Source organism: Clarias gariepinus, chromosome 8, assembly GCF_024256425.1.
Source record: "Clarias gariepinus isolate MV-2021 ecotype Netherlands chromosome 8, CGAR_prim_01v2, whole genome shotgun sequence".
NCBI lineage: Eukaryota > Metazoa > Chordata > Actinopteri > Siluriformes > Clariidae > Clarias > Clarias gariepinus.
The window spans coordinates 20,168,554-20,182,516 of NC_071107.1; the positions used below are offsets into that span (position 1 = coordinate 20,168,554).

At 36.5% G+C, this 13,963-nt stretch overlaps 2 protein-coding genes across 10 annotated transcripts in view; one reads left to right on the plus strand and one right to left on the minus strand.

Annotated features, from left to right (window-relative positions):
- Positions 1–2,480, plus strand: part of klc1a (kinesin light chain 1a) — a 29,416-nt gene extending 26,936 nt beyond the window's left edge. For all 9 annotated transcript variants that reach the window (XM_053501340.1, XM_053501341.1, XM_053501343.1 and 6 more), the window contains one exon: positions 1,454–2,480. In XM_053501340.1, coding sequence (XP_053357315.1) covers positions 1,454–1,519 — 66 coding nt within the window. In that variant the 3' untranslated portion in view covers positions 1,520–2,480. The remainder of the gene's footprint in view (positions 1–1,453) is intronic.
- A 2,236-nt stretch (positions 2,481–4,716) lies between these two features.
- ttl (tubulin tyrosine ligase) lies at positions 4,717–13,335 on the minus strand. Its single transcript, XM_053502669.1, has 8 exons — positions 12,633–13,335; positions 11,475–11,553; positions 11,065–11,297; positions 10,584–10,719; positions 10,204–10,473; positions 9,588–9,731; positions 8,053–8,232; positions 4,717–5,742 (listed from the first exon to the last, which is right to left on the minus strand). The coding sequence occupies exons 1-8, from the start codon at positions 12,805–12,807 to the stop codon at positions 5,724–5,726; spliced, it is 1,236 nt and encodes a 411-aa protein (XP_053358644.1). The 5' UTR covers positions 12,808–13,335; the 3' UTR covers positions 4,717–5,723.
- Positions 13,336–13,963: the final 628 nt, after the last annotated feature.

Consider the following 13,963-nt stretch of genomic DNA (forward strand, 5'->3'; position numbering starts at 1 on the left):
TATTTTTGCATGGTAATTAATTTCTGTGCAATAAAACACAAATGCACTCATTAAATATGCAAAGGATATAGGACTTCTTGTTAGTTGAATACAAAATCCACTTATAAATAATTTCTAGAGTATCTCTATGTTGCACATCTACAGCATTCAGTAGACACTCTTATCCAGAGCGACTTCCAGAAGTCCATATCCTTATACAAGGATGCTTAGATTTTATGTAATAATCAAGTAATCATGCTGCCATTACTGGAATAACTAAACTATTCTCATTTGAATTTGTATATAATTGTATGAATTCTCATTTTACAGCCCTCTCCATGATGGTAGGTCTGTGGTTTGTATTTTATGGTGTAACTTGTTGTCAGTGTTGTAGTTTTGATGCACGACAGTATACATGTTGTGAAAGGTATAGGTACAGTTGAAGCCAGAGGTTTACGTACACCTACCCTAAATACATGAAAATGTCTTATTCCTTGATGGAATAAGTAAAAAAGATATATGAGGGTAGCTATTTTACTTTTTTTTTTTTTCAAAATTACAGCTAAGTGGCCAATTTATTTCAGCTTTTATTTACCATATCACATTTTCAGTGGGTCAACATTTTACATGCGGTTTTTGGTGATAGCGGTCGTTTAATTGTTTTGACTTAAACACTAAGGAGAGTCTTTTACATGCTTATCAAAAATATTAAGTTTTGTCTATTTGTTCTATTGAGACTCGCTCATTTTGTATGCAAGTAATCCTGTACAGGATTGTGGGAGGCCAGAAGCCTATACTGGGGAAATGAAGCAGGGTATACCCTGGACAATCTAATAGAGGGCACAAACACCCACTCACTTACACACTCACTCGCACACTACTGGCAATTTGGAAACACCAGTTCCAAATCTGCATGTTTTTGGACTATGAGAGGAAAGCAAGCAAAGGGAGAACATGCAAACTCCATGCACACAGACCTGAGGCAGGACTTGAACCCTTGACCCTTGAGACCCTGTGTTTCTTAAATGCAGTGTCTGTTTGATTTCAGTTCTTTATTGCTTGTGGTACCAGTTAATTTTTTTTTTATTATTAGTGATATAGTAAACATACTATATCACTAAAGATACGCCCTTTTATTGCCACAGGTTCATACTTGGTTAACTCCTAATTATGCTCTTGAGTTATAGGAAGATTTGTTATCCATTTCTGGAATATCATTTCAGACCTCTGCATTGACTCAGTTGACCGACTCTTTCAAACATTTGACCCACTGCAATTCTGTCATGATGAATTAAAGCTGAAATATACAAAAAGGTGGATATTTAATATTAAATAGATTTAGCCTAGGTGTATGTAAACCTTTGGCCTCAACTGTAAATATGTAGAAGATCCCAAAGGATTCATTCCTGGTGCATTTTGAGATTTACCTGTTCGAACTCTCCATTTTTTTTCTTCACTCCTTTGTCATGAACAGGAACGAAATAATCGTCTAAGGAAGAGTCGGGATCTGAGTACCAGTCACACTGACCTAGTGCATTGAAGCTCTGCATAGTACTTGGAGATGATGGCTTCATTGAGGGCATGGACCGCAGGCAACTTCCACACTCTTCTCCCAGCCTCAACCTTTTTTTTTTTTTTATACAGGAAACCCTTTACAGACATTTGCCTTTACCTTCCAAACTAAGTAATCAGTTATAACTTGTGTAATGTCTTTGGACAGCACTAGAAGTGATCGGATCCGCTGCTGAAAATGTGCGACTTATAATTACAGAGGCTCAAAAGTAGGAGTACGTATACTCGTACGTATACGTTTTGGTCTGCGAACCTGCAGGTGAAACTGGTGAAATAAAATTCAACTTGGCACATTATTCAGGCTCAGGTTAGGGATTTAAACATTCATTGCACTTTCAACCTAATAATTATTGTTCTGTATGTCCTTTTATTTTCATTGCCTTGTCTAATGTGTGTGAGAATATATAACTGTGTAATCTGGATGTGTGAGGTGTTTTTTCCTATTTTGTTCATTTTCTACCAAAATTTCAGTAAATTTAGACATACAGATTCATAAGTTTGTTCTGCTTTTACTGAACTAATTTATTATTTTTATTATGTGTGCGGTAAATTATATACCACACTTGTTTAAAGGTCTCTGTTTACATTCTCCAATGTTCATTAACCCCATACTTTTTGTTGTATTTTTGTTGAGACCCAGCCTACCCAAGAAGCTTTTATGGTCCTATAACCAGATGCTTTCTGTTTTTAAATGTGCATAATTGAACATGTCGCTGAAAGGCTTCTTTAAGCACCAATAAAAACTGCACTTCACTGATATCATTGAGGAAAAGTTTAATAGTTTTTACATCTTTATCTGTTACATTTTAATATATAGTTATACAAGATGGATGTGTGTTACTTGATGGACTGCTTTTATTTAACTTGTGACTATCTCTTCATATTGTTCATATGTCTGATAAGTAATAAAAAAAATACATATAAATGTATTTTTTTAAATGTAGTATGTTTTTTTTTAAATGTAGTGTGTGTGTGTGTGTGTGTGTGTGTGTGTGTGTGTGTGTGTGTGTGTGTGTATATATATATATATATATATATATATATATATATATATATATATATATATATATATATATATATATATATATATATATATTAAAACAAGGAGTAAGAAATTTGTATAGCCTATTTCCATGAACTCATTATCACAGTTACAATAAACAGTTAAATGATCACTTACAACTGTAACATTCATGAAGTAGGTCACATGACTAGAGAGTGATCAGATCAGCTATCTAATTAGTCATAGAAATGGTTTACTGATCGGATCATTAATTACTCTTTATGATTTCTCAGTGATGCAAGTCTTTTTGTCCAACGTGTGAACTTAGAATAAAAACTGAACCACTGAAATTAAGGTTCTACTCCACTTCCACATCTGTGAGGAAAATGGATTGTGTTTGTGCAGGTCTGTTGTACACTTCATGTACATTCTCTGCATCGGGCTGCTTCTCTCTGTCTTTCTGACAAAGTGCAATATTGTAGCTGCTTTGTATGTTTGTTCTGTTTGACCTTATATATGACATTCTACTGACAAAAGCTGCTTAGCTTGGTGTCCTTGTTAATAAATGTGTGATTAAAAAAGAATTTATCTTCATCATTGTATGTCCCATACAATATACATGGATACATGGAAGTATAGTATTGTGTTTTGACTTTTATTTCTATAAAAGGCTGTGGATCAGTTTTGAATTGTGTAGATATTGATACATTTCTGTTTGGAGGGTACAAAGGATTCCAGATTATTATTCTTTTGTTTGGGAAGGTAAAGGTCCATCAAAGGTAAATCTTGATTCAAGACACTATTTAACATCTCAAGCATTAAATTGTTTCTTGTTTATATTTTAAATTGCTGTTAAATGCTCTATACTAGGCAGCATACCACATCTGTTAAAATTCCCTCGATGTGTGTGGAGTTTGCACATTTTTCTCATGCTTGGTCGGTTTCCTTCAGGTACTCCACAAACAGGGTTTTACAGATTAATACAGCATCACTTTTTGATGCATCTAAAAAACATTTTTTTCCTCTACCTTAATATCGACTGGGTAACCTCGATCAATTAAGATAGTATATTGCCTCATAAAACAATTAGGATGAGTTATAATCTGTAGTGTACATCCTCCAGTGTTTCATCACAGTTTCTGATTAATAAATGCAGCAGAACCTTGTATTGCGAGTAACCTGGTTTGCGAGTGTTCTACACAAATTTTTCATAAATTTTTACTTTTTCAAAAATTATCAAGTCTTGATATACAAGTAGCAAGTATCTTTGCGTATCATGTAACAAAAAGCAGGCGCTTCTTGTTTTGACATCAAGCGTCACATGATCATGACTAAGCCAATGGTTATTCTTTACCTAGAAGACGGTTCTGGCCTTCATTGGTGTTGGCAACTGTTTCTCTGAGGACTTGACAGTTCGATAGTTCAGGAGTGAAACTTCCTACAAGTCTACCTGAGTCTCCAATAACTACCTGGACTCAATATTACCATCAACTATTATAGCTGAACTGGCTGCCACCTAACACACAGTATGAATGCAGATAAATTCCTGCTCTCTGTTTCACCCAAATAAGGATGGGTTCCCAGTTGAGTCTGGTTCCTTTCAAGGTTTCTTTCTATTACTATCTCAGGGAATTTTTTCCTTGCCACTGTCGCCCCTTAGCTTGCTCACCGGGGACAATTTGACCATTTTGATTTATACACATTCACATTCCATACAAACTTAAATAGTTGATAGTGTAAAGCTGCTTTGCGACAATGACGATTGTTAAAAGCGCTAAACAAATAAAATTGAATTATTCTCTATCTTGCGCTGTGGAATTGTGGGTAATCGTCTCCCATGCTTGGTCTCAGTGCGCGTGCTTTACTCTTATAGTTAACATCCATTAAGCACGCTTCCGGAAGGAATTATATTCACAATCCAAGGTTCCACTGTCCTTTTTTCTTTTTATTTGCTCAGGTGTCCATTAGACATGTTAAGATTAGTTTATATTTCTTTTAGTTTTTAAACTTTACTATATATATATATATATATATATATATATATATATATATATATATATAAACACTTGCAGTAGATTATCTAAGACTTTATCTAGAGAACTTAAATAGAAATGTTATAGAACTGTTCATGGCTTCACTCATATGTTTGAAATTTACTTTATTTTAGCTGTAAAAAGTTAACAAATTACATTTAGAAAAACCTTTTTATTTGGCATTGCCTACAGACATCACACGTACCATGCATAAAACATTACACAAAAAAAATGGACAGTATACCATTACAATTTACTCAAATACATGTAATATGTTCCTTTTAATGCTAGCTGTAATAGGAAACATTCAGAAGTGATAGTAGAAGACCACATGACATTTTCTGGAGACATGTGGGTTTACACGCTGAGCACGTATCAGAGGTTTACAGCTTTAATGTTCATCTCAGAGACAGAAAGTCAGAACGCAACCTTTACATTACAAGGTGAACAGGACACAAAGCAGCTGGATCAACCCCACTGAAACCAATGTAAATCTTAAATGGCTTAATGAAAATAATGTCATGAAAATGTCAAAAATTTTCCCCCCTTAATTTTACATTTTACAAATACTAAAGATCTCTAGCAAACAGAAAATGTTTAAAATAACAAAATATAGAAAGCAATTCAATTCTCTTTGGTTAGAATTGATATTGGTGAACAACTTTAGGTCAGCATGAGGTGGGAAGCAGGTATATTTCTTGACTTAAAGATTTGTCTCAAGAATCAAGTTCATCTTTATATTTTAAAATTGCATTGAATAAGGCACCCTTTCTCTTTCGACTAAATCACTAATAAACAAACCCTCACACTAATACTGAAAACTAACTGAAAATAATACTGTTATATTATATTTACACATTTTTACCAAAATATGTAATGATCCAACATTATGATGACTGTAGCTACTACATTTTTACATACAGTATGATAAACTTTCTTAAAGTGTTTATTACACATGTTCTTCACAAAACAAAATTCCTTCATAAATTCTTTTTATAAGATACTACTTTGCAGGAAATTCTACAGCAACTTACATCAAATGCATTCCTTCAACCCCATCTAATGAAATAAATGACTCACTTGTCACACTGCTGCAGCTAAACCATGTTTTAAGGTTCAGCGAGGCTCATGTCTGATCATGTGCACAGGCCACAGCTGAAACAGGAACAGCCACACATTGTAAACAAAGACCAGAGATACTTCCAACATACACATATAAGGTCTGTGAAAGTGCAATATACTAGGATAAGAATTACAACTGACTGGGAAAAGGATAAAAGACACAAAAGACTAAATCAAATCAAAAATGAAAAAAAAAAAAAAAGGTATCCCTAACCAACGGTAAGGGGATTAGGTATTGCAGTTAAGATATTAAAAAATGCATGCATTTAACCCAAGCATAAATAATTATTTTGAATATGTTTTGGGATATGTTCCTTGATATGCATTTCATACAGAGCATAGTTTTGATGAGTTTTACATGCATTTAAATGAACATGCACCTTATTCACAAATAAAAGTGGAATATGAAAAAATATACATGATTGATAAACATTTTAAAACACAAAAAAACATGGTAATTATTCACCTGATGTGTTGGAATTTTTATCTGATATGGGTGGTAAAATAGATAACAGTAGGAACAGTAGTGGATGGTTATACTGGAGTTATTAATGTAGTGTCTAATCATGCTTGAAAATAAATAAATTAGCAACAATGCCTGCCCAAAGTGGAAAAAAGTGGATCTCTATCTGGACTAATATTTTGGTCAGCGACCTTTAATTAATGTGATAACATGGTGGCCAAATAATACTTGAATATGATTCCTCATGCTCCCAGAAACTTAAACCCCAGGAATCTTGCCACTGTCATCCTGGAATATGCCTGTGCCATCAGAAAAGAAAATCTCCACAGATGTGATGACCTGGTCATTCAAGTCATCAGCTGACTTATAACTTATTGCCACATAATGTTGCTGAGCCTAGACCTGATCAACTGAAGCAACACCAGATCATAACACTGCCTCTAAAGACTTGCACAGTGGCCACTATGCATGAGAGGTACATCGCTTCATGTGCTTCCCTTTGTACCCCGACAAACCCATCACTCTGGAATAGGGTCTGAGCTTCGTAGCAGATTGGAGCCTTTTTTTAAGCCTCACTAACAAGTATGGATGGGAATCACCAGTGATCACCCAATATAATATTATGATACCTATTAATTAATATTGCTATTGTGTATCACAATTGTATAATTATCCTAATTTAATAAGATTTTTCCCCCCAGCTTTTGTTACAATTTTAAGACGATGAACCTTAAAAAAATTGACATAATCAAAAAAAGTTCTATAGATAACATTTAACTTAAAATTAAATTCAAAGCTAATTTTTTACTGAGCAGCACGCACCTCTGTCATCTGCCTTAATTATTATTTCTAAACAAACTTAGCAATGAATTCACGTTTCATAATGGAATCGATTACCCCATACATACATACCCCATCTTTACTAACAAATGGCTTTCTTACAGCCACACAGCTGCTACAGCTACTTTCATTATTAAACAGCTGTGAATTTTACTTTTATTTCTTTATGATGCAATTTCTCCAAGGGTTTAAGTGTTCATTCTTCATTCATGAGTTTTTTTTCCCTGATGGTTTAGCACTATCCTTCCAGGTTTCAATAATACGTTGGAGGGTTTTTAACCCAATTCCATTAATTCTAAAGATGGCCAGTAATCTGACCCTTCTAATACAGCAAAGTTTTTTGGGGGGCCAGGCAGTGTATATTGGAGATGTACACAGACACCCACCCTCACAAAACAGAGAGACCAAACTTACAAAACATCAAGACTCGCCAAAATGCTATCACACTAGATAACACTTTAAAAACCTACAGAGAGATTAAGTATACAGTACATACAGCATGTACTATAGAAGCAATAAGATGCTTTTGGTTTGTAATGGGATGTACAATCACTTAAGACACAGATAAACTGCAATAGAGGCGAAATCCACCTTTTTCTCCCATAGCAGATACTGTAACTGATTCAGGACTAAATGTTTAATATTTATATATTGCATGGTATTGCAAAAAGTTCTGCTTAGGGTTAGGTTTATGGGTAAAGCGTCAAAGGAAATGTAAGGCACTAAAGTCACAGGAATTAAATTCTACAAACATCCCACTTTATATCAAGGTGCCCAGTAGACTTTTCCTAAAAGTGTTATCTAGTATATTATTGTTATTATGTTTGGTTTGAAAACTGTAATCCCATACCAAGACTTTAAACTTTCAATCTCATTAATCACTTTAGTCCTAAACTTTTTACTTTATTTACTCAATAGTTTTTTTTTTCTGAAACCAAAGATGACAAAAAGAGAAGGATAAAGGTGTATCTTTAAAAACACTAGTTGCATGAAGAGTTTTAGGAGTGCATCGTTCCTCAGGAACACAATATCATGCTTACAGTTTCATGAATGGGCCAAAGTTTTGCGGAGCTCTGAGTTTGGGTGAAGAGCAGGAGTTGGAGTTAAGAGAAGGAGATGTGGAGAATGGTGGGGAGGAGGAAAGGAAGTCTGCGTTTAGTGAAAAGACGGTGGAAATGGCTACATCCACAATGCCCTGGCACAGTTCTGGGTAGAGTTTCCTAAAGAAGAGAGGAGAAAAACATTTTTACAATGCTGATAACAAGACTTAATGATGATGATACTTTTAATCAATACACTCTTTTCAACAGACCAAATAGGAAGACATTTTATCTAATTGCAGTTGTGACGGGAGATCTACTCATCTTCCCCATGCCTGCTCCTTGCTCAATCAAAAAACTAAGAGCAAAGCGCATTTCCAGCAACAAAACCAGCTCTGCCCTGCATATCACAGAGCAGCAAATGATCCATCACGTTCCCCCATTATCGCTCATCTACAAAAAGGCCAACCGAGTGTCAGTCTGGTTAGTAGCATGCCCTAGGTGCATAGCTTATGGTCTTCCCTTCCTCATTGTCTCTCATCAGCCTCAGGGAGATCCAAAGCTCTCCAACCCGGGATTAATCACAGCGAAAGGGTCATCGCCAAACCAAGACAACCTCCTCACCTCCAGCACCTTCAGCTTTAGCCTTCGACCAAAGTTGACAAGCCTCTGCCTTTGCTGAAGGCCAAAGAACAGATCGACCTGCACCTTCTCATCCCTTTTCCCAGACCTTTATCACTACCTTTACCCCCACATCTCCTGATTCATTTTTAAAAGCACTCATCTCTCCTGACTTTCGCCTCCCTCTGTCTCTGTTCTGGCCTGTCCGGCTTAGAAAGCTTTACAGTGCTCTACAGGAGATAACTTTTGCAGAGAAACATATATGTAGCTTAAAAAAAAACAACAGATCAGCAATCTTAGACAATGTAAAGGAACAATTAGAATATCTACAATACTCTCAAAAATACTGCTTATACAAAAATATTGCTTCTACAATGGAACAGATGTTCCTAGCTGCACAAATCAAGCAAAAGAAGATTTCAGAATACAGAGAAACTTGTGGACATACAATGTATGGCCAAAGATTTGTGGACACCTGACCATCATACCACTTGTCCTTGATCAACATCTTATGCCAACACTGGTCTTCTGCATTGCTGCTATCACAGTCTCCACTATTCTGAAAAGGATTTCCACTAGGTTTTAGTACTGCACTGTTCTAGTTCATCCTAAAGGTGTTTAGTGGGGTTAAGTTCAGGGTTCTTTTCAGGACACACGAGTTCTTCTACCCCAAATTTTAGCAAGCCATGTCTTCACAGCTTGCTTTGTGCACAGGGGCAATGTCACGCTGCCTCTCAGTTTAAGTCATGGCAAATTAAACAGCTGCAGCATGCAAAAACTCTCAAATATGTATGGAAAAACAACATACTGCATGGGTGTGATGGCATGTCACTGTAAGGAAGCCATGTATGCTCCTGTTGGCTAGCTGATTAAAAGGTAAAAAAAATACTCTAAAATGCCTGTAAAGTACTGACTGTGCACATGCAGGTGCTCCATTGATCTCAATCAGCCACACTTTAAAGCTCTCATCCAGCATAAAGTCAAAACCAAAAAGCTGGAAGCTCTGGTAGGACAGGTGCTTAGTGCTGATCGCTGGTTCAATACATATGAGGCAGCTCCTGTGAAATAAAGAGAGATATATACCATGAATTAAGATTCAAAATTCAAAGAACTTTATAAACCACAGAAGAAAATTGCTTAAATGAAATTTAAGTCATGGCAATTAAATTCTGTAGAGTAATGGAATATAAATTTTGAACAGGTATTACAGATGTAACATTGTTATTAAACTACAAAAACCCAATATGTATTTACCTAACATGGCTGCATTACAGTGGCCTGGTTTAAGATATGCTTGTTTGATCTCAGATTAGGATGTTCACAGCACACAATTTTTATATTGTCATTTTATTGTATTTTAACTTATGGCTCTCACATCGCAGCCTTTTGCTGTTCCTATGTTGTACACATGGTATGACAATGATTTAAATCTATATTTTTGCAGCTGCTAGGAAATATTCCATCACTCACACAGAAGATGAAGCTTGCTTAGTCAATTTTTGTTAAGTGGCTGCAAACTCCCCGTCACACCTTATTATCTGCTTGATCTGAGGTAAGATGGATGTCTCCATGGAAACATTGTGAACATTTAGCAGGTATTGTCTGAACTCTTCAAAGAACATCTCGTTGCCATCCTCGTAGCGGCCATAGTTCTGCGAGTGTTCCTTCTGGATGCAGTGATTTGTCAGGTGGCTAGTCATGTCCTGCAGGTCTGAGCTGTTGTACGGCTCTGAGGATGTCCTCAGCACCCCCTCACGGTACAAGTAGATGTTGTACTGATGATCCACGAGCACCCAGCTCCTTAACACATATTAGCACATCTTATGTTATACACCATTGTGTTTTTCCTGCTTTGTGTTTGAAGTTCACAATTACTACAAAGACAAAATCCAAGAGGTTTTATTTCTCACCTAATATCAAATTTGCGATGACCGGGTTCCAACAGCAATGGTCGTTCAAGATACTTCTGAATGACATGAACTTGTCCCTGATTATCAATGAACTCAAGCAATTGGTTTGCATCATGAGATATCAAGATTCCAGCTCCTATTTAAAAATATATATTTGTGTGTAAAGAATGGTTCACACTGCCACTCAAAAAATATAGCTCCTAAAACATTCACAAGTACATTTAAAATAAGAAAGAATTACATGCAAAACACAACTTCTCAGCTTAACATCCTCCCTGGTCCAACTTATCTGATTGAACACCAAATGGGATTGACAATGTTTTAAAGGTAATGGACCATGTTAAAGCAGACAAATGTTCACCTACAGTATGTAGTATGTGGTACTGTTCCCCAACAGTAAACTTATGCAATATAAAATCTAGCATGTTGAAGATTTGCTTTTATATGTAAGCTGTATATAAGCTCTTTTATCTGTTCTCACCTTTGGCTCCAGCAGAAGATTTAGCAATCCATACGGTTCCCTCCCCATTTTCCTTTTTGGTGTTATAGGAGGCAAGAAAGACCTCACGCTCATCTGTCTTTGGGTTGTTCTTCAGATGGCTGATGCCGTTGGTAGCAGGAGCAACAGGAGTGTTAAGATTGGTAGGATAAATGATGTATGATTCAGGAAACCAGTTACAGGAATCTTTCAGCTCTGGACTAGTCTTTATTAACCTGCAAGTATTAAAAAAATAATAAGGTCCAGTGAAATCGACTTGACGGGTCTCTTTTATACTAGATAGTAGAATTCAGATTCAAATTAAACGCTAAAAGCAGCAAATCTATTTTACTGTAGATATTTTATCATGTTTTTTGTGAAGTTTGAAGTTGTGTTTATTTATGAATTCATACTTGACCAGAGATGCTTTGCGACACAGCTTGTCTGCTCCTCTGTAATAGTTGACTAACTGCATCAGTCCTGGTTCATGACCTGTAAATGACACAAAGTGGAAATTATTTTGGGCTCACCTCATACACTTGTAAACTTCTGAGGGCCATTCTGCCAAAGAATTAGTCATGCTGTCATTAACCTCTGCTCATAACGCATAGGATAATATAAAAATGTTAAAACTGCTTTTTGTAAACTGAGCTGAAAGCAGATAAAGATAATGCATTTTTACAGACCATTAAAGACAGGACGGAGAGCATCAGGATAATACATAATGGAACGGATATGGCTTTTTTTTTGCAAGTGAGCATAATCAGGTGCACCAGTCTATTACCGAATATCGGGGCTGATATTACAACAGGGATAGCATTAAATACTGGACTGCTATTAAAACAACTCTGACAGTTTTCTGATGCAATCCACTGACAAATGTCTATAATGTTAATTGACTCAAAACAAACCAGAACTTAAATTCGAACAACACAATTTGCCTTAAATTACACCATCACTGCGATACCTTGGCAACAGAAGAAAGCAACTCATCGTCTTGTTGATTCTTAGATCAGTATTAGCTGATTAGCTATTATTATAATAATAATCAATAATAGATTATTGACATTGGTACGAAAGCGGCAATGGAAAAAGATGGATTGGTGCATCTGTAGAAATTGCTGTAAACTTTTTTTAACTGTTGCGACCTCACAGCTTCATTGGCGTCTCTGTGTGGGTTTCTGGACTAATCGTTATGGATTTTTATTAAAGCTCTTAGTCATGTTACAAATTGTATTCAAGACAATCTGATCTTCTGCACAACCTTGAGATAGCAGCTAAGGGTGGACGTTTGGAGAAAATGTGAAAACACTTTTAGGCTACACTCTAAACCTTGAGAAAGCCTCTAATGTATATGAAGTTTAAAAAAAAATGCTTTTTCCCCAGAAAATTTGTGCCTTCTTGCATCTTTATTCAGAAGAAGACAAGAAAATTCGGTTTCCTCCTGGTCCACCAGCTCCATATAACATGCCATTAGATGAATTGGTGACTCAAATTTGCCCTGTGCAAAAGTTTTTAAAATACATTAGGCATTCTAAACACTAACTCGTACACTTCACAGGGTTACCTACCCAGGCGTCCAAAAGGAAGGCGGTTTCTTTCTCCAAGCATCAGGTTAAATCTCGGATTGTCCTTTTTCAGTCGTTTCCATTTCCCAGTAGAAACGAGAATTTTGGCGACTTCAGCATACACGCTGCTGTTGTCGTCTCTCATAACAAACGTGTACATGAGTGTAGGATTGTTCATGGCAGCCTTATATCACACACACACACACACACACAAGTCCGAGAGTAACGGTGTCCTGTTCAGACTTCACACTGGACACTTAGCGCGCTAGCTAAACACTAGCTAATGTTATCTGTTTCCCCGAGAACTACCCTGCCACGGGTGTTTCATGGCTTCTTTGGAGAAACAACAAACCTTTTTTTACACTCGTGGCAAACTTTACCGCCTGTCCCTTTTAAGTAATTCGGTTTTATTTGGATAATAAACCGTCTCCGGTGTTTTTTCAGCGGAGCTGCATCCCCTCGCTCTGGGTGTGACTCCTCTGCTCTAGCTGAGCATTTAAAGCTAATACGGTGGAGAGCTAACTCGCTAGCTCTCTCTGATTGTCCGGGAGTCTGAGATACAGTAACCAATATGAAAACAATTTCCGAGGTCAGATAAAATCCCCGAATTGAGATTGCTAGAAATTAGCCGAGCCAACTTGCTGTTCCCGGTTAACACACTGGACCTCACCGGCACTTCTTTATCCCACCGGCTTAACTGTCAGGGTGTGCGGGATGGGTTGCCAAGTCTGAACAACAAAATCAAACAAATACATCGTCAGCTCTTTAAAGATGTACGCGGCTTATTTTATTGTGCCTTTTTTCTTTTTTTACCCCCTTTAAGATTTTGAGAAAAAAAAAACCATGAAATATTCCACATGAAATGCTTTTTTTTTAAAGTACGAAATAAATATGATGCAGAAATATATATTTTAAAAAATTTATTTTTTTAAATGTGCATGACTTGCAGTTTTCTATAGAGGCCCTCTGGTGACATGGGAAGGGGGGGGGGGGGGGGTTATGGGAATCAGACACTATGTTGTGGCCAAAACTTAATAAGGCATGGGAATAAGATACCATGTTATGGCCACGACTTACTAAGGTGTGGGAATGAGATAGTATGTTGTGGCCACGACTTAATAAGATGTGGGAATGAGATAGTACGTTGTGGCCACGACTTACTAAGGTGTGGGAATGAGATACTATGTTGTGGCTGCCACTTACTAAGGTGTGTGGGAGTAAGATAGTATGTTGTGGCCATGACTTTCTAAGATGACAGAATGAGATAGTATATTGTGTCCACGACTTACTAAGGAATAGGGAATAAGACACTATGTTGTGGCCACACAATAATG

What these genes read in the sequence shown, in the direction of transcription:
- ttl (XM_053502669.1), bottom strand. Translation starts at nt 12,807, where the DNA reads ATGAACAATCCTACACTCATGTACACGTTTGTTATGAGAGACGACAAC. An exon ending in CCTTCCTTTTGGACGCCTGG is followed by an intron (nt 11,554 to 12,632) that starts GTAGGTAACCCT and finishes TGTCATTTACAG; the next exon opens with GTCATGAACCAGGACTGATG. An exon ending in GGAGCACCTGCATGTGCACA is followed by an intron (nt 8,233 to 9,587) that starts GTCAGTACTTTA and finishes TCTCTTCTTTAG; the next exon opens with GAAACTCTACCCAGAACTGT.